The sequence below is a fragment of the Antrostomus carolinensis genome, unplaced genomic scaffold (genome assembly GCF_000700745.2).
Source record: "Antrostomus carolinensis isolate BGI_N321 unplaced genomic scaffold, ASM70074v2 scaffold53586, whole genome shotgun sequence".
Taxonomy (NCBI): Eukaryota; Metazoa; Chordata; class Aves; order Caprimulgiformes; family Caprimulgidae; genus Antrostomus; species Antrostomus carolinensis.
In genome coordinates, this window is record NW_010325089.1 from 1,361 (window position 1) to 26,353 (window position 24,993).

Consider the following 24,993-nt stretch of genomic DNA (forward strand, 5'->3'; position numbering starts at 1 on the left):
TTATGTTACTTTGTTTTCATTACTATTCATTACCATTTATGCCAGATATTTACATTGTAATATGCAATATAAATATACTCTTTGAAAACAGCTCTAAATATATTCTGTGGAACACTAAGTCAGAACAGGGCATTAGTATGTTTATTTCCCAGATGATAAGTTCTTAGATATGAAAAGAAATTCAGTTTCCTCTTTTGTAGTTTAATATACTCGAGATTTAGATGCTACTTAGAACCTACTCAAAACTGTCAGAAGAGAGGCAAGGCCTTTTTGACTCTTGGTTACTCTAAGAAAAACCTACTAAAAAGTTACTGCTGAAAGTGTAACTGGGTTGGGTGATAAGCACTATCTGCAATACTTTGTCAGCCAAGATTTTACAGAGGGTCAATTAAACTTGCAATAACTAAGAAAATTTACCTTGGACGTATGATTGCAGACCCATGTCCTGTGGTCTAACTGAGAAACACATTTACCTTCTGCACTCCCTTTTATAAAGTGCAATGTAAATAAATAGTCACCTTATAAAAGAAATTGGTGCGTCCAACAGATCCAATTTTTCCTGTGTGGTTCATGAAACAAATGTTTCCTTCAGTGGCACCATAAAACTCACAGATCTTAACAGCACCAAATCTGTCTAAAAATTCTCTCCATACATCATTTCTTACTCCATTTCCAACTGCTAGTCGGACTTTGTGACTTTTTTCTCCTTCCTTCTGTTAAAAAAAAAGAAAAAAGAATTTAAAATATAATATATTGATAAGTGCATTTGATTGTTTCATATACTGTGCAGAAAATGTATGTTCTTTAAATACATCAAGAATAAACAACAAAAAAAGAAAAATAACAATTAAGAAATTAAAGAAAGTTGGCTTAGCTCACTTACAGCTACAATGTAGCAAACTGCAATCAAAAACCTATGATCTTGTTGAACAGGTAAATTATTTCTTGCATATGGGATGCATTAATTTATATAAAAGCTTCCATATTTTAAAAACTGTATCATCTCAGTCTGTTTCCACCCAGAGGAATTAAAAAACTGTGAAGAACAGAGAAAGGCAGGAATTATTTCTGTCAAGGGATTAAAGTCAGCAGAGATTAAAAGTTACTTTCTTGGGTCTTCAGACTGATTATAAGAAACAATCAGATTTCATAAACTTGTAATATCTATTCCTTCCCACACATTGCATATGAGTCATCTTCTGTATTTCCTTCAATATTAAGACTTCCAATGTTCTTTGTAATACATTATTTCTTGGTGATGTTGAGGCTTTACTGTTGTCAACTCCCATGTTTTATTACAAGAAACACAATAGTATGTGTTCATCCAATTCAGTTAGACTCTACTTTTATGAATACATTCCCAAACCATGCAATTGCATGGAGCACGTTTAAAATACAATCAGATTTAAGTTGAAGTATCAGAAGGCAAAAGATCTAAAATTGTGGTGGTTTTGTGTTTTCTTTTTAATTTCACTTATTTTAAAATAAGACTCCCTTTTTAATCATTGCAAGTGGCAATACAGAATGCCCTAGAAGTGAGGCAGCACAAAATAAATATAGGTAGAGTTTGTTACCGCATACCTTTAGAACTGCATAGCACTCTGGTACTGCGACACTGTGTGTACATACCTCTGTGTATATATATATACCTCTGTATATATATATACCACTTATATAAATGTATACAAACACCTTTCTATATACATATGCACAAATATGCACATATTCACACTCTTTAGATATATGTATGTGTATGTATATATCAACACGCACATCCACATACATATACTAAGGAAAGCAGATAGTCCCTGTTCTCTGTTATAGTTTCCTTTTCCCCTCCCGACTCTAATCCAGTATGAATTAGATATGACTTTATAGTGAAAATCTATTTTAGCATCTTTAGTCTGGTATAAAAGCACAACAAATGATTTCTGCAAAGAGATCTGGTCAGCTGACTGAAACAGGAATCTTTAAATATTTTCAGTGTTAAAAACAGTGAAGCTTCTACTAAGTACATAGACAGAAGCGTTCCTCAGAGGCCTATGTCTTGGCCAAATCAAATTTTTCATGAGGATTGTGACTTCTAACTTCTGAAAAAAAAAAGTGCAAGCACAGTGAAATTTTAAGTTCCCCCTCTAAATCACAAAGACCAATCAAGTTTTTTTCTTCCCTCTTCAAAACCAGTAACCCACTAAAAGACAAAAAAATCCTTATTAAGCTTCAGAGTCTTCTGGAAATTAAGTCCTCTTGTTGGAATGTTTCAGGAACGAACTCACCTATTTCGCTAGATGCAGACAGCTCATAGATTGCAATCTGAGGCATTATCCTGCTATTTTAACTCAAAACTACATCACTCACCAGCCTCCCTTGGTCACTAACCATTTTGTTTTTACAACAACCCAACTCTTCCTTTTTCTCTTCTCCTCTCCTACCTTACTTTAGATGCAAAACCCATTTCTAAATACACAAGCACATGCTTCACTAAAATCATGCTAAATCATTATTAAGAAGTGCTGCATTACATAGTACAATGAAACTGACCATGAACCTAGCCTGGAACAAAGTGTCTAAAAATTGCTCACAGATGTAATTTTTGGAGTGGTTTCTTTTTTCAATTTCAGATGCAGTATCACAATGCAACAGTGTAGATTTTCTTATATCCGAAATAATGAGGACTGTTATATTACACATTCAAAATCATTATACTGTCAATGAACACCAAAAATACAAACTCTTTTCTTCAAGAGAAAGTTTTTCAGTGCTACTTTGAACTTTGTCAGGAAAGCTTTTTGTTCCACAGTGAACAGAAGAGACAAATATGTACGTATCATAGAATCACAGAATCATAGAATCATAGAATGGTTTGGGTTGGAAGGGACCTTAAAGATCATCTAGTTCCAATCCCCCTGCCATCAGCAGGGACACCTTCCACTAGACCAGGTTACTCAAAGCCTTATCCAGCCTGGCCTTGAACACTTCCAGGGAGCGAAGCTTAACCTTAATTCAGTGTAGAAGTTTAACTTCTTCAAAAGAAGGAACAGGTGACCTTAAACTGAAGCTTACTCTGGATCTCTTTTCATATAAGATACTGGTACTGCTTTATGTATGAGTTGGTAATGTGCTTTATGCACTAGTAGCTTCTAATACATCATATTTTATGGCACAATTCTACTATATTTAAATAAATTACTAATGCAGTGTGAGATGCTGAAATAAATACTAATTTCAGCACTCTGTTGGCCTGTCCTTAGAGGAGAGGTGCTCCAGCCCTCTGATCATCCTTGTGGTCTCCTCTGGACTCGCTCCTGTAGGTCCATGTCCTTCTTATGCTCCAGAACTGGAGGCAGTACTCCAGGTGAGGTCTCACAAGAGCAGAGTAGAGGGGCAATTAGTATATATACATATACTAATTAAGTGGGTCATTCATCAGGATAGGAACAGTCAAAATCTCTAGAGATCAAATTAATAAGCAGGTGAGTTTGCTTCTATTTATACTTTAAGAAAAATAAAATCATTGATGGCTGGTTGCTGAAAAGACACAAACTAGGATGAACTAGAAAACAATGGGCTACATGGATTACAGGTTACTTCCAAAAGGACAAAACCACTATCATTTATAAGTACAGTTGCTTCAATACCTTAAATTCCTCATGCTATTTTGTCTGGTTTATATTACTACAGCATAAAGTTGTTTTTTCTAGTGGAAAAGACGCAGATTAAACTTGACAGGTCAGCATTCTACTGTGCTTGCAATGTTAACACCTATCAACAATACAATTTACAACTATCTCACTTTAAGAAGCATTAATGCATTTAGCCCTTTTGCAAAAATACAAAGAAGGTACATGATGTCATCAAGAACTGATCACACAAAGCAAATTTTCTTAAAAGAGAGGGCAGTAATTCAATTCTTCATGGTTAAGGTAGATTTTCTGTTAAGACTCCATTACTGCAACTGCCATATTTGTGATTGTGTCAGCTTCACCACAGTTGTACAGATCTGTTGATACAAGAATCCCGGAAGAGTACTGCAGGGCTTTCTGGGGAAAAGGCATTAAAACTGTCATGCATTTAGCAGTCTTTCAACTGCAAGAGTGGAAACTATATGTAATTTAATCTCCCAGCAGGTTTAGTAAGTATGAAAAGAATTATTATAATGAGAGAAGCTTTAAACAGTGATAATTCACATTAGTTTTACATGTCAGGAAATTCGCACTACTTCTTTTTACATATTTTTATCTAAATTTTTGTATAACATATATGACATTAATTTATGTTAGCTTTACATGTAACTAACTTTAAATGGAAAGTAAAATACAGTAAATAAAATGGAGTTAGCCATTTTAACATCTTTTTATTACTTGATCTATGTATTCATCATCCATATTATTGTCCAGATCACTGCCAAGGTCCAACTCTAGGGTATGGTTGGTATGCACAGGCGCTGCGGCCGAAAACTTAAGTAGTAAATAAAATGCAATAAATTTAGGTGTTCCTGCTCCGGCAGGGGGATTGGACTAGATGATCTTTCGAGGTCCCTTCCAATCCCTAACATTCTGTGATTCTGTGTGAAATAAGAGAAAAGAAGGAAAATATGATAATTCCAACAAATTCTAGAAGTATCATTGAGTGATGCACACCTAGGGTGTTCTAATGTATGAAAATAAAAATAAATTAAATATGCAAGAATTTATGCTTTAAACAGACTATGGCACTAAATAGTCATGCTTTGAATTTCTGTCATATTCAAATGACATTTAATCAACTATTTTCCCTTGGTGCAGTACCCTTCCTTGGTACAGTAGCTAGAATTACAGGAGTAGGAGGAATTCCCAGGAGTCACCTAGTACATATCTCTTCTGGGAGATAAGCTCTGCTATCCCTGTGCATTCTTGACATCTAAACAAGCTGTGACATGCCAGTCAGCTGTGGTGCAACAGCTGGTATGCAGCAATTGTCTGCTGCATATTCTTAGCCTGCTGCAACAGCATAGTACCCAGTTGACACTTCCTTTGCTAAAAGCTGCATTTCCTCACAATATCTCATTTACAAAGGACTCAGTACCTTACTTGGTCAACTATCACAAGTAAGTTAAAATAATGTGTGTCCTGTGATAATTTGTTCATGCTTTGTGTTTCTGAAAGTGATTAATAGTTCTTTACAGATAATAAGGAAGACAGATTTGAGAATAACAGAATGTTAGAACAGCTTTCCAAGGTTTTTTAAAATGTCTATTTATTTATTTTCCTTTTTCTTTTCTTCCAGAGTGATACTGAAATAAAATGGGGATTCCACCTATACCCATTTATCTCTAATAATAAAGGTGAAATATTTTTTATCACTGCCTTTTTAAAGCATTAATAAGGAAGAACTGTTCTTACTTTACACACAGATTTTTCTTCAGTTCATTCTGATAATGTCTTTGAAATGTATACCAAATATCTGCATACATCATAAATTAGTTTCTGACACACTATTTCTCCATTCTTTCATTTGTATAGTCATTAATTGACAACCAGTCAAGATTTGCCTTATTACACTAAACACCACATATCTGGGATTTTTCATCTGCCAGTCTGTCCTCCTTAAGTGTTCTTTGTAAACTATGTGGACTATCTACATGATTAAGTTGTTGGTAAAACAAATGCCTTTTGAAGTGCCATCACCAGTATATTAATTGGTGCAGGAAGGATTCATGACTGCAGCTATATAAAAATGTACTTAGCAGTTGCTTTGACAGAATACAAGAGAATAAGTTAATTGTCCTATTTTTACCATTTCTGCATCAGGAAAAGCCAAATGGAGAGAAGCAAAGGCAACTTCAAGCAAAGCAGGCATGAAATGTTTCCTGCATTATGACCTCAATGAAACTAAAATCAATCTTAGGGTCTGAGAAATGCAAACATCTGTTAAATATAAAATATGATGGAGAGACCACAGAGGATTTACATTCATGTATATATAAGGAATGTGTGTAACCACATTAACCAGTTCTCTGACACCTTAACCCTGAAAAAAGGAGCATCAGGTAGTTAGTAGAGAGACTGTAAGATGAGAGATATTCTACTGGCACTGTGATAACAGATGCAATAAATTCTTCAAGATGCAATGCTTACAGTCACCTTTCAGTAATGCAACTAGATTTTTTTGAGCAAAATACATACCCAAATTTAAAAATACAAGTAAAATAAAACAGGAAGGGTACTGAAGAGATGCACCATAAGATAGGAACAAGCATTCTAGGAACAGGACACATCCTTCCAGTTCAGGAACTGGTTGTTTTCTACTTAGTAAAGCTCACCCTCACCACGCTTTCATTACTCATTCTCCTGATAATCTAATAGAATTAGATTCTAAAAGGAGTTTTCTTCCTTTAGCTGTTCTAATAGGGCACGTTTTCTTTAGCTGTACCTCTATTTCCTCTGAAAATAACTACCAACCAAAAAAAAAAGTCACTTTTGTCTGTGTTCCACCCAGTAATACAAAGTAGATTGTTGTATTTTTGGTGATTGCCCCAAAAGCCCAGAAGTCAAAACAAATTACACAAAAATTTCCAAAGATCAATTCAGAGAATTAAAGCACGCATAGCTTACTTCTTGCACTCCATATCATACACAGTATTCTGTGAGCAATATGAAGCTTGCCTCTCTAAAAGTATGATTGTTATTTATATGCTTCACTACCAGGACATTTTCTGCATGACTCCATTAGCTTAACCCAAAAGATGAGTATCTAGGAAAAGAAGCTGGAAGGAAGGAAATTGGTCAAGTTATATGACCTCTTAAAGACTCAGAAAAGTCCTGAGTCACCATGCTAGACGCAGGAGCTGACACTGCAATTAAACTTTAGTGCTGTTTTGGGTATGGAAAATGAACGCTTCCTAAGGCCAAAGAAACTCTACAAACATTAGAGATAACATTTTCAGGAAGAAAACCTGAAAAAAATTACCATTATTAGTGGGAAGAATGAGAAAACAGACACAGAATCATCATGTGGATGGCGTCCAAGAGACGTATGCTGGTACATTTAAATATCAGAAGGCAGTAGCCAAAATGGACAGGATTATAATCTGATTTTAAACTCACTTTTAAAAAATAATACTGTTGTTGTAGTCATGGCAGCTTAAAGTACAGACAAAGTTTGTTGTGATATACAGTATATTTTTTATTAGCTAAATTGATATAGTCTGGAGGGAAAAAATACAAGCTTCCAAATCCCGGGTCCATTTCTAAGCTTCATTTCAGATATGCTGAATACATTCTTAGTCTAAAAATTCTGTCTTCTCTAACTGTATGTGCAAACAGTGTTCATTTCTCTTCTTAAGCACTGTTAATACTATAGTAAATCAGTAACAACAAAGAATGATGTCTGATTATGACATATGCAGATTTTTTTTTTTAAAAAATACAGGTTACTAGAAAAATAAATAAATTGCAAAGTTCCCCCCAGTAAATAAAATTGTAATGACATACAGAGATTATTTAGAATCTTCAAATAGAAGGTACAGATGTGGTTGTCTGTAACTGTGACACATTACTGGTTTAGGATATTTAATAAAATGTTGATGCTGAAAACCTGCAAGAGGCTTAACAAATTTCCACTCCACATTTTAATGATATAAGAAAGAACAATTTTCAGTACTAAACACAAAATGAGCTAAAGTTTAGTGGGGAAGAAAATGTGATGTCAAGTAAAACCTGCATTGTACAGAAGTACTTGCTGATTCATTTTTCCTTCCTTACCTTAATATCAAATTCCCTTCCTTTAAAGAAATCTGTTTCTAGGTTGGACAGCGCTATCCAATACATATAAAACCCCATTCTTACACCTCTTCCCACAACATTTGAGTAAACTGCAGGGATACAAGTGTTCATTCTGTGTATCTCAGTAGTATTGCCTTCCTTGTTTTCTCCTTCTAAATTACTATTGTTGTGACACAGAAGTTTTAAAAAAAAAAATCCTTTAGCAACTTTTGTAAAGTCACTTCAGAGATCTTAATCTTATCCAAAGAAACCTTGGCCAAACTGGATCTAGTTGAAAGATTGGCTTGCTTCAGCTTAACGAAATTAAGTCTGAAAGCTGTTATACAAGGGTTTATACCCTTGAGGTAACCCCAAAGAAACAGGAAAGTTACTGATGCCAAAGGATGAGTAGACACAAAAGAGGACATGTATTGAAAGAAAATTTCTAACTAGTGGTATAATGAGTTGTGAAATAGACTTTGAATATAAGTAGAAGTGAACTCTGGTTATAATAGAGAGCTTACCAAGTTCATGGAAGGTATCATAAATCATACAATTAATGTAATAACGTATGACAGTTTATTAGAGTAGCAGACAGGACATAATGATAAAGAAAACTGATTCTATCCTCTGCTTGTGAGCCACTTTGGGATTCAGGTCTGCTTTACAGAAAGGCAGGAAAGAGATGCTGCATTATCATTCATATATTTCAAAAAGCTTCAGTGTTATTTAAATAGCTCGTTACTTCAAATTTGAAATAAATCTGCAAGTGCTTTAGGAATATTTTGTATACACATTAAATGTTGCATTTTAAATGTTTTGCAACCCTCTAAGGAAAATATATCCACAGATTAGCAAAGAAATATTTCCAAGACCTTTGCTTAGAGAGGAAATTGGGCGCTATGCTATGCCATACTTCTGAAATCTCACAGATCACTGTTAATAGGGACTTTGAGCAATGTCAGCCAGCAAGACCAAGTTATTAATTTGCTGAATAGTCTCTTTCACTGGAGTAGTCATGCTAATATCTTGGAGCAGGATCCATTTTATAGCTACTGATGGCTACTAGCCATCAATGCTGTCTCTTTTACTTTCACTATTATCAAAAGACTGCAGAAAAATTGCTTGGAAGAGGGCAGGCATGAGGATTACTCTCTTATTTAGGAGTACAGAAAAATCTTATGTAAGTCACATAATGCAAGGTCTTTGTACTCATAATTAAGGAAAAAGAGACAACTTCCTTGTCTAACAAATGTTCTTTCCAGACAACAGGTTACTAAACCAAACTGGATGCAGCACGTTTCAGAAAAATTCTACTGCAAAACAGTCTTCAAGAGCTGTTGCAGATGTGAGTGGGAGGCAGAAAGATCAAACAAGACAAAATTAATAAGGAAAGCTAAACCAAGAGTCTATATGATACCACGGAGACTTGCCAAAAGTTCTGTTCAAAATCTATTAAATAAGAGGCCACACTGTGGCCTCCAACTATTAGAAATATACCATGTATTTCAAGTTTAATATTAAAGAAACAAATTAAGCACTTAAGATAATTGCTATGGTTTTAATCTATGTTAATTAGAAGGGCTTTATAGTACTCTAATCTTGAGAACACTGCCCACATAATACCTTCACAGAGCTTTAAAACTTGTCTTAGCCATCTTTCTCCTGCTGCACGTATACATAGTACTGCGAAGTTAATGAAACTTAGAGAGACAACAATTTGGCAAATTATTTCACTTACTTGAAAAATAATAATGTTGCATAACATATTTAAAATTCTTCCACTTATTTGTGTGAACATGTTTCTCTACCAGTTTTAACATGACAAATACTTACTATGTTTCTTCAAGTACCTAGCTGTCAAACTGATTAATTTTATAATTTAATTTTTTTTATGAGGTACATCAGGCTTCTCTTTAGCCAACTGGCAAAAAAAAAGACCAAAACCATGGCCTCATAGAGCAAAGAGTTTAGATATGCCAACTCCTAGAAAGTGTGCACATAAAATAATAAATAGAACAGTCATATAGTTAATGAATAGTTAATGGTGGTATAAATATATATACAATATATAAATAGCTAATGATGGTAAAAACAACTTTATTTGCAAAATTTAAAACTCCTTTAACTTTACGATAGCTTGGTAAGGATTTTAAAATGAAGAAGTTTGTTTTAAAAAATGAAGTATATAAATCTATTGTTCCTGCTTTAAGATACTGAACAGGATAAAATGGGTAAAACAAAATGCCATGCTCTAACTGTGCAGTTAAAGGACAGGAAAGGGGAACAATAAATATCTGCAAATACAGTAAAAGTTGGGAAGTGCTGGAGAGAAGGGAAATAATGTTAGCCTACAATGAAGAAAAAGAACAGTTTATAATAGCTAGGCCCTTCATATGTTTTGATTTTTCTTATGGTCTCTAATTAATTAACCTGCAACTTGTTTGTTTGTTTCTTTTATTATAAAGTTAAAAAGCTAAACAAATAAAAATTAAAAAACCACAATAAACTAAAGGCATCACTATTCTAGTTTCACATCACAGCCAGTGGTGGACGTCAGCCATGCCTTCTTTAATTCAAGAACCTTCTCTTTGCTGAGGCATGCACACACAGAGCTGTAGTATTATGGCTTGCCACTACACTACCTAAACGTACTTCTGAATTTTTTAGGAGGAAAAAAAATCCAATATCTTATGAACACTGACCTTCTGCATTCTTTGGTCAGCAACTTGAGATATCAATGCAAATTGTTATTCTGCTGGAAAACAAGACTGATTTGCATTCTCTTCAAATTATTGGAACACTCCTTAAGGACAAGGTTGTTCTTGAAAATCATATAATGAGGACTTGGATTACAAAATAATTTTCAGATTAATTAATTTGAATCATTGTCACCATTTTCTAAGAGGTGTATAATTTCAATAAAATTCACTGAAAAGGAAATAAACCACTTATTATTTTTTTGAAATCACAGAATTATGACAGAGGCAAAGGGAGAATATTCAAAGAAATAACAGTTGCAATGCATCCAACTTCTGTACATTTTCAAAAATAATTTTGTGTTCTCCTAAACATTTTATTAAATTAAAAGAGGATATAGGGTTTTTTGCTTAATGTTATACAGGTCCATGGAAGCTGTTATTTATTTTTATTTAGTATTAAAAATAAAAGCTGTTTCTAATCATAAGTAACTGTGTAAAGTTATTTATTAAAATGCTTAACCAGGTAAGATAATGCATGATGTAACAGATAGTTAGGATTTATTACTGAAACATAATGTAGGACAACATGCAGCTCACAAATGCGTGGAAGTTGCCAGCATTAGCAAGGTGAATTTTAGTTTATCCTGGACTATGAATGTTTGTTTCTTATTAATTTTGAAACATTTAGCACAAGCATTTGAGGACAGAAAATCAGTTGGCTTTGTTATGCAACAGATTATACCTGTTCTGTCTATATTATTCCATACATCTTGAGTTAATCCAACAAATTTTAGGCATTTAGCTTAGCCTAAATGTCTTGAGCTCTCTCTGTCATCAATGGGTAGCTATAGAAACATACAAGAAAACAGCCAGATCAAGAGTTAGTTCAGTTAACCTAAGTCATCTATACGAGTTAATTAGAACAGGTTCAGCATACTTCATACTTGATACCATATAGGCAGACCATCACACCACTGACTGCTCAGGGAAAAGAAGCATTTTCATGTTAGGGCTTTCAGGGAGGAATGTCATTTTAACAAAACTAGCTTTTGTTGTCTGGAATAGCTCTCTGATTGGAATAAAAGGCATTCTTCCTTTGAGCTACTAAGCTAGACCAAACTCCTTACAAACTTTAAAATATGGTTTAGATGGTCTCAAAATAAGCACATTCCACAAGCCAAAACAGTGCTAAAACATAACCTACAAAACGAGACCTCCAATACACTTACGTGTCAAGAAAAAAAGTTTTGAAAATTCTGAAAAAACATTGAACAGTAATCCTGGGTTTCTGAACTTACCTTGTGAAACTCTGTGAAATAGTATTTTTTCTTTTAATATTTTAACATCTTCTTGATTCAAGCCATTTGTTTTTTTACAGTCTACAGCTCATCAAATAGTTTAAGAACCTCACATAAAAAGAAGGGTAGAGAGAGAGGTTCAATACAGTTTTATTTCCCTTTTAACATAACCACATTAAGAACAATAAATGTACACATCATTTACAGACAAATATGCATCATTTTGGTTCCACTTACCACTGGCTGGCTGCAAAGGTAACGGCAAAGTTCTCCAATGTACTGGATGACAGTCACATTGTACTTTTTACAGTCACTCCAAAACTGACTAGCTGAGAACTTCTTTTTTAACACACAGGTTGCACCTTTAAGGAAACAGTAGAAAAGGAAATGAAGTATTTTCTCTATATGGCAGCTTAGCTAGCTATGTTCACTGTTTCTATAACACAGAACATAAAAGGAACTAAAAGCAGCCTCATTCAGAGAACTATTTGGTATTTAACCTATTTTATTAGAAGATGTGTGTTCAAACCTATCAGAGAAAAAAGGGAGATGAACCCAGTCTCTTCCTTAGTGAGACAGTAAACCTATAGAGAAGAGGCTAAAGGCAAGAAGACAACTTCTCTTTGTTGGTGTTGTAACATTATTCAAAAGAGTTTAACTAAAAATATCCAGAGAAGTCAGCCTGAATTAGCAAAGCATTTAGGTATCACTGAAACCTCATTTTTTAACAAAGAAAGCATTAATCGGTGCAGATTCAGACAGAATTAATCCATAATCCAATGATCTTTCCCTCGCTTTGACTTGTCCTTGATGCTTCAGGAAACAGGAAATATTTTCCATCAAGTTCCTAATAAATCTTTTATAAGACAGCCATTGAGGACACCTACATTTTCTAAGTAAAACATGTATTTTATTGTCCATGCTGAAACAGTCCACAAATTAAACGTAAAAAAAGTTAAATATAATCTAATGATAAATGACAAAGCTGAATATTAATTATAAATGTATTTATCAGTCTTTTCAAGTTCACCAAAATACACTTTAGTTCTATTCCACCAAACAATGCTTAGTCTGTACAAATACTAACGCACTATACACAGTATCAAATTTTCCTATCTCCTTAAATTCCTTTTTACCTAAATATAAAAGAAAGTTAAAACACTTGTGATACCAAAGACTATAACTAATTCTTCTGCAGTACCACAAAGATAGTTTGTAAGAGATCCTTTGCTATTAAAACACATTCCCATCCCCAAAATACAGAAATATAAAGCTATTCCGAAAAGACTATGCATTTGATTTCAGCAAAGCTTTAGTTTCTCTAATGGCAGTGAACCTGTGTGTCTCATACATTTTTACAATAATTAATTCTCTGTTAACAACACAATTAAATGAAATGAGCCCTACCCAATTCAACACATCCACCAATGCCAAGAAGGGATGCTGCACTGTGATAAAGAGGCAGAGTAATATAAATGATGTCTTCTGCAGTAGCGCCAAAAGCCCACAGTCCAGCAGCTCCTTTAAGAACCTGCATGTGACTGATGACCGCAGCCTTCGGAAGACCTGTAAAGAAAACACAAAACCATGCATAAAGCTTCTCTTAAAGAGAACTCAATTTCTTTTTTTTTTTTTTCCTGTGTAAAGTCTCTAAAACCATAAATTAGTCAACTACTTCTTCCAGTGCATGTTTTTTCTATACATATAAAGACATATAAAACAGTGTAACCTTGTCTCTTAGTTATTTAATCTGATGTCAAGTCAATTCAAATAGTTGGAAACATTAATTCCATGGTTAGCATGCTAACAAATTATATAGAGCCAACAAAGGGCCAAAAGCATTTATTGTACATACCGACTTCCTTTAACATAAAGAGGCATCACACTAATCTTTTTCAGGCACGAGTCACAGTGAATGTCATGTGATTAATAAAGGTATGGGACCTACACAAAGTAGATAATGTAGTGGGTGCTTATCTAAGATACGTACATCTAAGTTGACCTATTTGTTTTAGAATGCTATGAAGACTTTGTAGAATTAAAAAAGAAAATCCACTAAAAAGTCTAGTCCAGTTAGGTTCTTCTTAATGAATTTTTTCAAGCTCAGGACAGAATTACTGTTCATCAACATTCACACTCACATGCAGTATCTTCTTGGGCTGCTAGTCTGGTACCTAGTACTTTGAGTAGGGGATGTGTTCTTGTTTCATATATATTCTCATATACACACATAAATTTCAGGCTGAGTCCTGATGATGAACAGTGAGAACTATTAAAAATTTCAAAAAACTTATTGATTCATCAAGTTTTCTAACCTATTCTCATAAAGCTACTGTTTGAAGACTTAACTAGAGCTGTTAAATTGAAGCATAATACGTGAGATTTATCTACACTTCAAAGCTATTCCAAAGCCCATCACACAAAGGCAATGAGCCTATGTTGCCAGTGAACTACTTATGGCAAGAATTGCTCTAAAGTCTTGAGTTTTTTCCTTCTGCCTTTACAGACAGCTGGCTAGAGACTCTGAAAGATACTTCTTTCTTTTAACTAAGTTTACCAGTAACTGATTTTAAGATCAATACTATGCTCTTGCTTTATCAAAAAGTGTGAAAATGCTCGGTTAGTTTATATTAGAATTATTTATTCCATATTTGTCAGACTAAACAAATCTTATTATTTTAGTTACATGGCATATATAAGAAATCCAATGTAAATTACTGTGATAGATACAAGCATTCAAAAATATTTTTAATTCTACATAACTAAAATTTCAGACTTCACATAGACATTCCGAATGCAGTTGTAAGAACAAAATCTTCCTATCTGGAGAATTCCATAATATTTTTTAACTTAAAATATTAAAAAAACCTTACTTTTAACCAGAAAGCTCAGCCATATTTATATTAGTAGTATTACAAACATACCTGACCTTTTGACAATATTTATACTTTCCTAATTATTTTATGCTAGAATGACATTTTTACACCCGAACCTGAAGCAAAAGAAAAAAGAAAAAATATTTGTGTGAGGGAACAAAACCATAAAAAAAACCCTTAATTTTAAATCTTCTTGTGACTAAAACTCTTGTGTTCAGCTGAATGAGAATGCCAATCTGTTTATTTAACAACATCATGCTGCTTTCCATGTCAGTAATCAGGTCTTTTAAAGTCTTAGCTTCTTAGCTGCTGGAGCACTGGTAATAAATTCAGCCATCTGTTTCTAAACTAAAAGACTAGTAACTTAATCCTATTTTCTGTCTCTACAGCGACCTGCATAGAATTTGACTTAATGAAGAAAACACAAATGTCTATTTACTTGTTAGAATTTTTTTTTTTTTTTTAATGTAGATACAATGTTAGCTATATTAGCTAGGGAGTGGTATGTGATCACAAAACAATATTATCATTGTAAATCCACCAAAAAAGCAAAATGCTTTATAAACACCTTAGCTGTGAATTAATAAGAGGTAAAGCTTCTCATAGCGTGGCAGGAAAAAAATAGAAGAGAAGCCCATAAACCACTGCATATAAACAGCTACTGACAAAGAAACATGTTTATTTCCTACCACAATGCTGCCAGATAAGAAATGTGATATTCTATGAATAGAATATGAAAAGATGAACCAAAAGATTAGAGTTTTGGAAAATCAAGTTTCTAGATGAAAGCTAAAGGAAAAAAACAGACTCTTTAGCAGACCTGTACCTGTTGTTCCTGAAGTAAATATATATAAAACAGATGACTTGAGGTTGTTGGCAGAGTGTCGATTAGCTGGAACAGGGTCTTCAGATGCAGCTTCTATTTTGTCTAAAAGGGTATGCACACTTGGAAAAGTGGAGTCTTTGGTCATTATCCAAACACTAACATCTTTTTGCAGGTTAGGAAGAATTTCTTCCAGTGTCTCCAGCAAATCTTAAAAATTAACAGAAAATAATGTTACTTACATTATGTCTTCACAAAACTAGTGAATAAAGTATTTTTCCTGTGAAAGTTTTACTTTTTATAATGGAAAGTGGAATGAAAGTCAACTCCATTAGCATAAATAAATTAAATAAAATAATTATGAACTAGAAGGAAAATTCACTGAAAACAAGCTATAATGTGGCAAAAATACTGCTGACCTTACACATTCTAATTGCCAACTAGCCCTCAAGGTAAAATGGTGAGCCTTGATTACTAGCTCCTGCTTCCCACTTAATTTTGGATAACCTTTTGTCATTGCTAAGATCAGCATGAAGTACAGTTAAGTTTCAACTTCAAATAGATTATGAAGAAATCTGTTGAAGATGCAAGGCAAATATATACATAGCTGGTTAGTACAGTGCAGGTTTCCCTGGATGCCTTCAACAGCAATTTCTCATCAGCAATATTTTTTCAAAAGCATAGAAGTGACAAATTTAAAAACAAATATACAAACCAAAAAACTGTAGCATGTAAGTAAGTAAGTACCTGAATTTCACAGAACAGAAATATGATACAGGACAGTGACTTACTCAGACACTGACAAAAAACCATGTGGCTATCTATTTGGTGCTTTGAGTGTTTTAGATACCTTAATAAATCTAATTTTAAGTACATCAGACAATTTTACCTTCTTACAGTCACATGTTAATTCACTGAAAGCCATTCCTTCTATTGGTTTTTACCTGAATATAAACAGAAACTCATTTCTATAAAATAAAAACAGCTGCATAACTAAGATCTATTTTGTTGGCTTATCAGGAAAGAAATTATGAAAGAGAGTATCAGATTAAACAAAAAGAAAAACTAAAAATAGAGGCCAATCTTTACATAATACATTTGGTATTTATGTTTACATTTCTAAGCATTTTTACAATCTGTCAATTTCTCAGAACACTGCACAAGCATCAAAGTACTAATCCAGGACAGTTCTCATGAATAGGAATAAAATTGGTTTCAATAGAACTATTCATATACTTAAAGACTCATTTACACTTAAGTGCTTTGCTGGATCTCAGCCTATGTAATTAATCTTGCAAATATCCCTGTGGGTATAAATTTATGTTATTATATCACTTTTTATAGATGAATAAACAAACAAAGTTGACATGACTCATACAGAACCTCATGATGAGGCATTGCCAGAGCCAGCATTTCAAATCCTCATGTCAACCTCAAGCTCATTTTGCAAATATTAAATAGGGATACCATTGCCAGAACACCATTGCACAATTTTACACCCAAATAACTGAAGATTTTTAACCTTTCAGAACTACCTTCCTAATGACAGACTGCTGTAAGTATTTTAATGAATGACATACTAATCTCTATTACTGTAACAGAGATATAGCCACCTATTGCTAACTAAACATATGTCTTACAAACCTAAAGCCTACAGAGTACAAGTTCTAGATATTTTATGAATGTGTAGAAAATAGATCTGATGGAGTGTGACATTAAAATTTCTGTGTTCTAACTTCATTGCACTGCAGAATAATTTCAGGAAGGAATCACCCAATTAATTACGAAAATCTAAAAGATTGATAGCCTCCTGTTTGAATCACTGGAGTACAGTCCCCTTTCATCATACAAAGCAATAGAATTAAAAAAATAATAATGTTAAGGACAATAGTGTTAACAGAAGAAACCTGACACACTGAAAGTCAAGGTTCATTGGCATATTAATTCTGTTTTGCTGTTGTATTATAAAATCAGTGTATAGTTTTCAAGTAATAAATATGAAAATACAAGAGTATTGTTTCTAATGAAAAACATCTACTAATAAACCAAGTGTGACAGAATAACTATATACTTACTACCTTCTAATACTGATTTTGCCTTTCTATTATGCATATATACACATATATGTCTCTTAAATATACTAATAGTATATTTAGATAGTATATTTAGATATATTATAGATAGTTTGAGTAGATGCAACTTAGGCTGAGAACCTAGCAAAAGAATCACAGACATTAGAAGCGACTGGAGCTCCATTTCAGTTCTCAAAGATAGTAAAAGAACACAGAATTCTCTATATTCTTTACTGGTGCACTGACTCCAACTACAGGGCCCACAAGGATGTTAAGGATTGTTAATTGTTAAGGATTGTTAAGAATTTCTTGGCTTTTCCAGCTTCCAGTAGTCATTTGAACCAGACTCAGCTGTTCATCCTGTGTAGTATCCTTACTACTTAACAAACGTGATATACAAATACTGAGAAAAACTGCCCAATAAAAGTCATCACGCAAAATTATCCTGTGTAACTAAAGTGTAACTGTAAATGAAATTTCACCTATTGTTTGATGGAAAAAACTATACTACTATACTCTTGCAAAAGGTCTGGTAAAAAAAACCCCAGTGAGTTTCACCCTTTTTGAGTACTGCAGATACCAAAGGGACCATTGTAGCATTTCCTTATTTTCCATAGATAAATTCATTCCTTCTTGCATTTCCTTAAATTCTTTAATTTTCTAAATTTTTGGAAGTGATGAAGATGAAGCTGCATTACTTTTCAACTCTTAACTTCTCTAAATTTTTGTTTAAGACTGCACAACATGAAGAAATTCACAAGTATTTCTAGTTTTTTAGTATTCAGAAGTTCTTGAGAAGATACGCACCAAGTTCTCTGCATATTTGAGTAACATAAAGTGCGAGTCTGTCAAGAAGAAGAGGATCCACCTCTTCTTTTTCTTATTGCCTCTTTTCTTTCCTTCCTTCAAATGAAGAAAGATGACAACTATTAATTTCAACTCTACAGACACAATCATTTAAGATTCAAGAATGACAGGAGACTATAACTACCTTTTAGCAGATTGAAACATAACTACTCTAAATAATTAAGATCAACCTTCAAATTAAACAAACACACTGTTTATTGTTTCTCTAGACACTACAAAAATCTATGGTTTTTGTTGTTGCACAGAGGCTTGTTTGGTATTTTAACTCCTACTGAACTACAAATCAATTATACAATAGAATTTTTATTCTGTGCTGATGAATCTAGTACTTGGAACAATATGTCAACAGCTTGTAACGATAGGTTATCTTGAAAGAAATTTCTACTTAGATAGCAGAGAACAGCAGAAACAGTAAGTGATTTCCTGAACAAGAAAGGGTAATTTAAAACAGCTGCATTCAAAGTGCCAGAAACTGAAAATTACTTCTGGAACACATAGGAGCATGGAGTTTTTGAAGATAACTCTCAGTTGTACTAACATATTTCCAAAGAATAATTCTGATGATAGTCAACTCATGTTTTGCTTCGTGAACAAAGAACTTCTGTGCCAGATGTTGCGTAGGGCTCATTGGTCTTTACATACCATCTTGTCCATGTGTAAGGAAAAAACTGCCCTCTTGGAGGAATTATAGTTTGATTATTTCTAGATGTACCTGCTATGTGCACTTCACCACATAGGAAAGCAATTATAGCAAAGCAATTTAGCTATTTAAGCTTGTGGTTTCTCTCAAGTACTTGTTTACAGGAAAAACAGTATCTGTAATTGGTCAAGATTCATATGCTCCACTTTTTTTTTTGCCTTTCTTTTCCCTCTTGCTTTTAAAGAATTTCATTATTCAACAAAAAGTTTGTGAAACTGTTACATTAAATTCACATGAATACATAGCTCAGTTACATCTTTTGAGAAAGCAAGGAAAATAGGCTTCAGTTTTGAACTACTGCCCTAGGCTCCAAGTTGCACAAAAGGTTTCTTATGTTACTTTCTGGTAAAGAAACAATGTAGCCTGTTGGCAAGGACAGTCCTACACTGATGAAAGGAATATATCAGATTATGAGATCAACTTGTACTGAACAGAAAGTTACTTGGAAGGAAAACTGTATGAAATGGTTCTTACATAACTTTGATATGTGCCCTGGTTTATATGCTCAGTCAGCTACAGCAAGTCCAAACTCTCCTCCACACTGGCCGCAGAAAATAATTGTTATTTGTATTTGATCCCTTAATTGACTCCTTACACTCAGCACTTAGTCTCACTGAGTAATAATAACAGCAATTACAATTTTCAGTTGTGGCTCAGGATCAGTGTTGGTATCTTGAAACACCACTGAAGGCAGTAAAAGTAGCAAACAGAAACCATCTTGGGAATCACAACTGGCACCGTTTTCCACTCAAAGGCCATCTGGGACAGAGACATAGATTAGGTAAAAGCAAGTGATCAGAGACGTGGTGCCTAGCAGAGCAGGTAAGAGTGTCTTCTGCAGGTCTTCTATGGTTTCCTTGTCCTAAATGTTTAGGTCTAAATAGTTTTTTATTCCAAATAGTTAAGAAAATATAGTTTTGATAAAATCCTTTTTTTTTCCCCACTCAGTGACTGACATATGAGAGATGATATTGCTGCTTGTATATAACACCATACGACTCTAATTTACAACTACCTAAAAAGACTTTGTTTACTCTTTTTCTCCAGGATTTAGACACATTTCTGTCTGAACTTTATTCCTGCCAGCATAAACCCTGTTTCTGAGCTCAGATGGTGAGAAATTCAGAATACACTTGGCAGCAGCAGAAAGCACTGCTGGTGCCTCATGAGTAAAGTATCCTGGCCAGCAAAATGCTGTACTTGCGTAGCTGGGCGATGTAATTCTGTACAGAACTGCAGAATCACAGAATGGCTGTGGTTGGGAGGGACCTCTGGAGGTCACCTTGGTCCTTCACCCCTGCTCAAGCAGTCCCTGCAGCCCACACTTGTCCATGCAGCATGTACACTCCCTTGGAGAGCCTCTGCCATCAGGACTGATGGTAATCAGTCTCATGGAGTTTAGTAATGCAATCCTCTCACAGTTGGATCCTTGCATCAGAAGTCATGATGGCAAACTGAGATGTCTGACTAAGAGCTGAACTCCTACAAGTAGCAACCCACTATAAATGCAATTGCAAATTCCATTTGTATCCTTCTGGTGGGGTCACCAGGTTGTAAGTGTTGTTTAATAGTATTGCTGATAAACAGGTACTGTCCAAAAGATGAAATATAATCCTTTGTTCAAGCAAGAATCCAATGAATAGAAATATTTCCTAGAAAGGACACAGTGCCCTAAAAGGTGCCTTTATTTTAAGCAGTACTTTGCTCCTCTGTTTAATCAGTAGTTTTTAAACAAATAAGGATGACATAATCTGGTAACAAATGTAGGAAGGACTAATATCTTTTAAACAGCTCAGATTGCTGTTAGAGTAAGCTAATGCTGGCAGTCTGATAGAGAGAAGGGCACTCAGATTCTTTTCTTCTCATTTACAAGTTCCTCATTTACTGACATGTTAGTTAACTGCTGTTCTATTAAAAATGCATTATTAAACTCCAACTTTTGAATCTCTTTCAACGAACATTCCCAGAATGGGAGTGGTGCTAGACAGTGTTTCTGGGAATGGAAGTGTGAGAATGTTACATAACACATTAATGCAAGAGATAAATGCTCCAGAAACACAGCAGACAAATGAAAGTAGCTAAAGCAAAATCTCTCTCTTTGCCACAAAGGCAATTGAAAATACTGGAAAGGAACACAAAGTCTAAATATTGGCAAATCAGAGAACCTATATTTGCCTTACGGTCTGCATTTGGATGAGAAGGAAGAAAACAAGTTACTGGACTGTGCTAAATGAATTAAAGTAACATTGCTGTCACAGAAAAAAAACCCCAACCTTTTAGAGATACCCATTTCATGTAAGAAACTGACATAAGGGAGAATTTTTCAAGTTTTTGTAACACATCTGAGGCTTAAGCATAAAATATTAAATTGCAGAGAGTTTGTAGAATATATAAGCCAGAACCAAACCCTTAAATTTCAGTACTATTGGAAGACTCCCATCTAAGGTTACAAAAAGCAATCAAACTATCAAGAGAGTTGTCAGACCTGAAAAAAGTCTGACTGCAAGTGCGAAAGGAAAGACAAGATGATACTAATTGTAACGAGTTACGAAACCACAACCTCTGAAAAACTTGCAGGCACAACACAAAACTGAAGAGTACAAATTCCACAAATGAAAGGGAACTTGCAAGAGGCAGCATGAAAGACTGAACAAGGCACAGAAGAAATTACAACCATAAATAGTACCCAGCCTCTTTGCATAGAGGTATCATATTTGTGAGAAATAAAAGCATTTTGGAAAAATGATGAGATGTACCAAAAGAAGCTGCAAGATGCAACCATCTCACACAGAGAAAGGCTACACCACCATTCTGAGCAGGGAAGATGCAGCAATAAACAATTATCTGTGGGAACTTTTCCAGATATCAGCAGAAGGTGGAAGGCTCCCTTCAGCACAAACGAAACCTTAATATTAAGTGGATTTGAATACAGGTTCCTGATTTAATATGCCCTTACAGATACTAATTTCAAGAGCAAATTTGTTCTTGCTGAGCACAGAGAGTAATGATCAAATTGTTAAGGGGATGATTTCTGCTCTGCTGCAGTACAGGAACCAAACTGAAAGTCATCCAAAATATTGAAAAGATAGTTTTGTAACTGCTACAAGAACTGGAATTGCTAAGTAAAGCCTATATTTGTGTGTGGAGGGTGAAAAAAACTACATATTTCTGAAAATTAGAATTTCCACTATCCAGAAATACCATTACATACTGATCTCTGATTAAAAAAACAGTTATAGTTGCCAAACATGATGCCTGACTATGACAGTGACAGATACTGGACCACAGATTGATTGGTTTTAGTGGAAATATTTTGAAAAAAAAAAAAATGTTCAAGTTATGCACAACCCTGTGGAAAATGGTGCCACAAGAACAGAACACACAAGAAAGTTTGTCATGCCTACTGATAAGAAAGAATCTCTTGAAACACACATTAACACTGAAAGAAAAGAACAGACCTCTGAGAATTATCTGACTGTGTTACCTCAGTGTTAAACACTGCCCTGTAATTTTTATAAACATTAGGGAGAAATAATTGCATACATAATAATGTATAATATGCTTTTGTTTCAAGAGTGGTATGGGTTTGTCCACACCGTCACAGAATGGTACATGAACCTTCAGCTGCGAAACCTGGACTCCTTTGAAGAGCCTCCTTTTCCTTATGGTGTAGCCAATAAATAAGGACATAACAGAACTTCAACTGCTTTCACAGATACAGATAAAAAAGAACCTCTAAGTCCCGAAGAATACTGTGAAGCCTTGCAGGCTCAAGGGCCCGACAGGTTTAATGCAGAGATTAAAATCCATGAATAAAGTAAGAAAACCAATACATAAAAGACTAGCTCAGAGACTAACTTGTTGGCAACTCTGTTGTATAATCTGTCTGCACATAGCTCTTCCTGTGTGAGCAGAGGCGAACTCCTAGCCTAAAACAAGTTCAACGGAGTTGCTCTTACTATCAGGTAACAATTAAGAGTGGAGAAACATGGACCTGATTCCTGCTTTGCAAATGTGCTTTTCATTCATTAGTTAAGATCTCAATTTAATAAAGACTACTCTTAGATACAAGTTTTGATTCAAAGTTCTCCTTCACCACAGTCAATGAGCAAGAATGCCCTGAACATTAATTCCATTCCTGAATCTATACACTCAAAAGCACATATTCATGAAAGGGTGTTAAATGAGATATTTTAAATTAAGTAAGGGAGAAGGCAAAATTAAGAACTGTCAGTTCAGAAGCATTGCTACCATGTGTTTTGGGATTATATTTAAATTGGATTTTTTAAATTGTTTTAATTACCAAGCATTCTTAATCGAGCATACCATATACAATCAGAATGACAAAACTGATAATTAAAAAATATGCCAGGGAAAATTCTTAAACACACTTTTGAAAGCACAAATTTGCAGCAGCAGAGAACAGATGGAAGAAAATTCTGCCACTTAGGTGTCATGGATGCAAAACCTCAAAAACTGTGTAATAGGAAAGTTGTGAAACGGAAATAAGGCAGACCAGACTTGAAATAATATTTTTTAGAGAGGCAGGACAACATTAATATTTCATATTTTGAAATATCCTCCTCCAACCAAATGTCAAGGTTCTGTGTCATCTTTTAGCATTGCAGGTTCACTCGCACTTGATCATAAATGCTAAGGCAAGTTAAGGTTTTGGATCTGTAACTGATGCCCAATTTGAATATACAATGATGATGTATGCCTACATCAAGATTTTAAATTATTTTGAAACACTTAATAATAACATAATACTTTGGAAACTTACACAATATACACTATGATCTCCTACTCAAAACACAGCAATTTCTTCTACAATCCAACACCAACAGTAAACTGGTTACTACAAATCAACCTCATATGCTACACCTGTAAAAAACCCTCTCAATTTTAGTCTCTAGAAGACTACTGTACCTCTGTAAACAGTTGCACAGCAGGAGTTGGACAGTCTGAGCCTAGACCTTCTAGTCTGCAGTGGTTTTGATCACTAGAAAGACAGGGAGATAGCACAGCAGATGAAAGTACATAACAACCAAGATTAAAAAGGAATGGGGAAATTATTAATAGATAGTAATTTTAATCTTTTGAGAGACACATTAAGCAACTGCTGAAGTGATTAAATGCTTGAACAGCCTGTACTTAGATGTTGCAAACTTTTCTGCAATGCACATTTTTAAAGAAAAGGTTAAACGGCTATCTCCAAAGCCTGGATATACTTGATTCTGCCTGAGAGGCTCAAGCTTTATGATCTCTTGAACCCACTTCCAGCTCTAGGTTTCTATCATTCTGTGAACATCTGAAAATCAGGTTTTCAGTAAAGGACCTGGAGAGACATACATGTGGGGAGATGTGACATTAAAAGCTTTGGATGCATAAATCAGGCGTATACTCTACCTGCTCCTACAACCAGTATCTTGGGTTCACAGCTACGGACACAGTGCAGGAGAGATCTGGAGCGGACATTGAAGTTGAGGAAAGCCACCACACAGCCCAGCTTGGCCAGTCCAAACCACACGTGGATGAAGTCTGGCTCATTGCCCATCAGCAAGGCCACCGTGTCACCCTTCTTCAGAGCCCCATGGTGTAGGAAGACTTGTGCTACCCTGTTACTTCTCCTGTCCACATCCCGGTAAGTGTGCACTTTCCCTTCGTAGATGAGGAACGGCTTGTGGGGCTGCTTCTCAGCCAGCTTCACAAACTTGTCCAGGACGGTGACAATCCTCCCTTGCAGCCGATACATCTCCACTCTCAGCCCATACATCAGTACTTTCAGCAGGTACCTCAGGTCAGCCCAGAAGTAGGGGAAGAGGAGTTTCTGGATGAGGTGCAAGGAGACAAGCCCGGCGGCAGCACCCGCTACCCAGGCGGGCATTGGGAGCAGATAACGGTTGTTCCAGC

General features: G+C 34.8%; 1 protein-coding gene across 1 annotated transcript; it reads right to left on the reverse strand.

The window, feature by feature from the left end:
* Positions 1–518: 518 nt before the first annotated feature.
* Positions 519–24,988, reverse strand: SLC27A6 (solute carrier family 27 member 6; the record flags this gene model as incomplete). Its single annotated transcript, XM_010171083.2, has 5 exons — positions 519–713; positions 11,980–12,104; positions 13,150–13,308; positions 15,445–15,651; positions 24,490–24,988. Coding segments are annotated over 5 exons (1,185 nt in total), but the record flags the coding sequence as incomplete, so codon positions are not given.
* Positions 24,989–24,993: the final 5 nt, after the last annotated feature.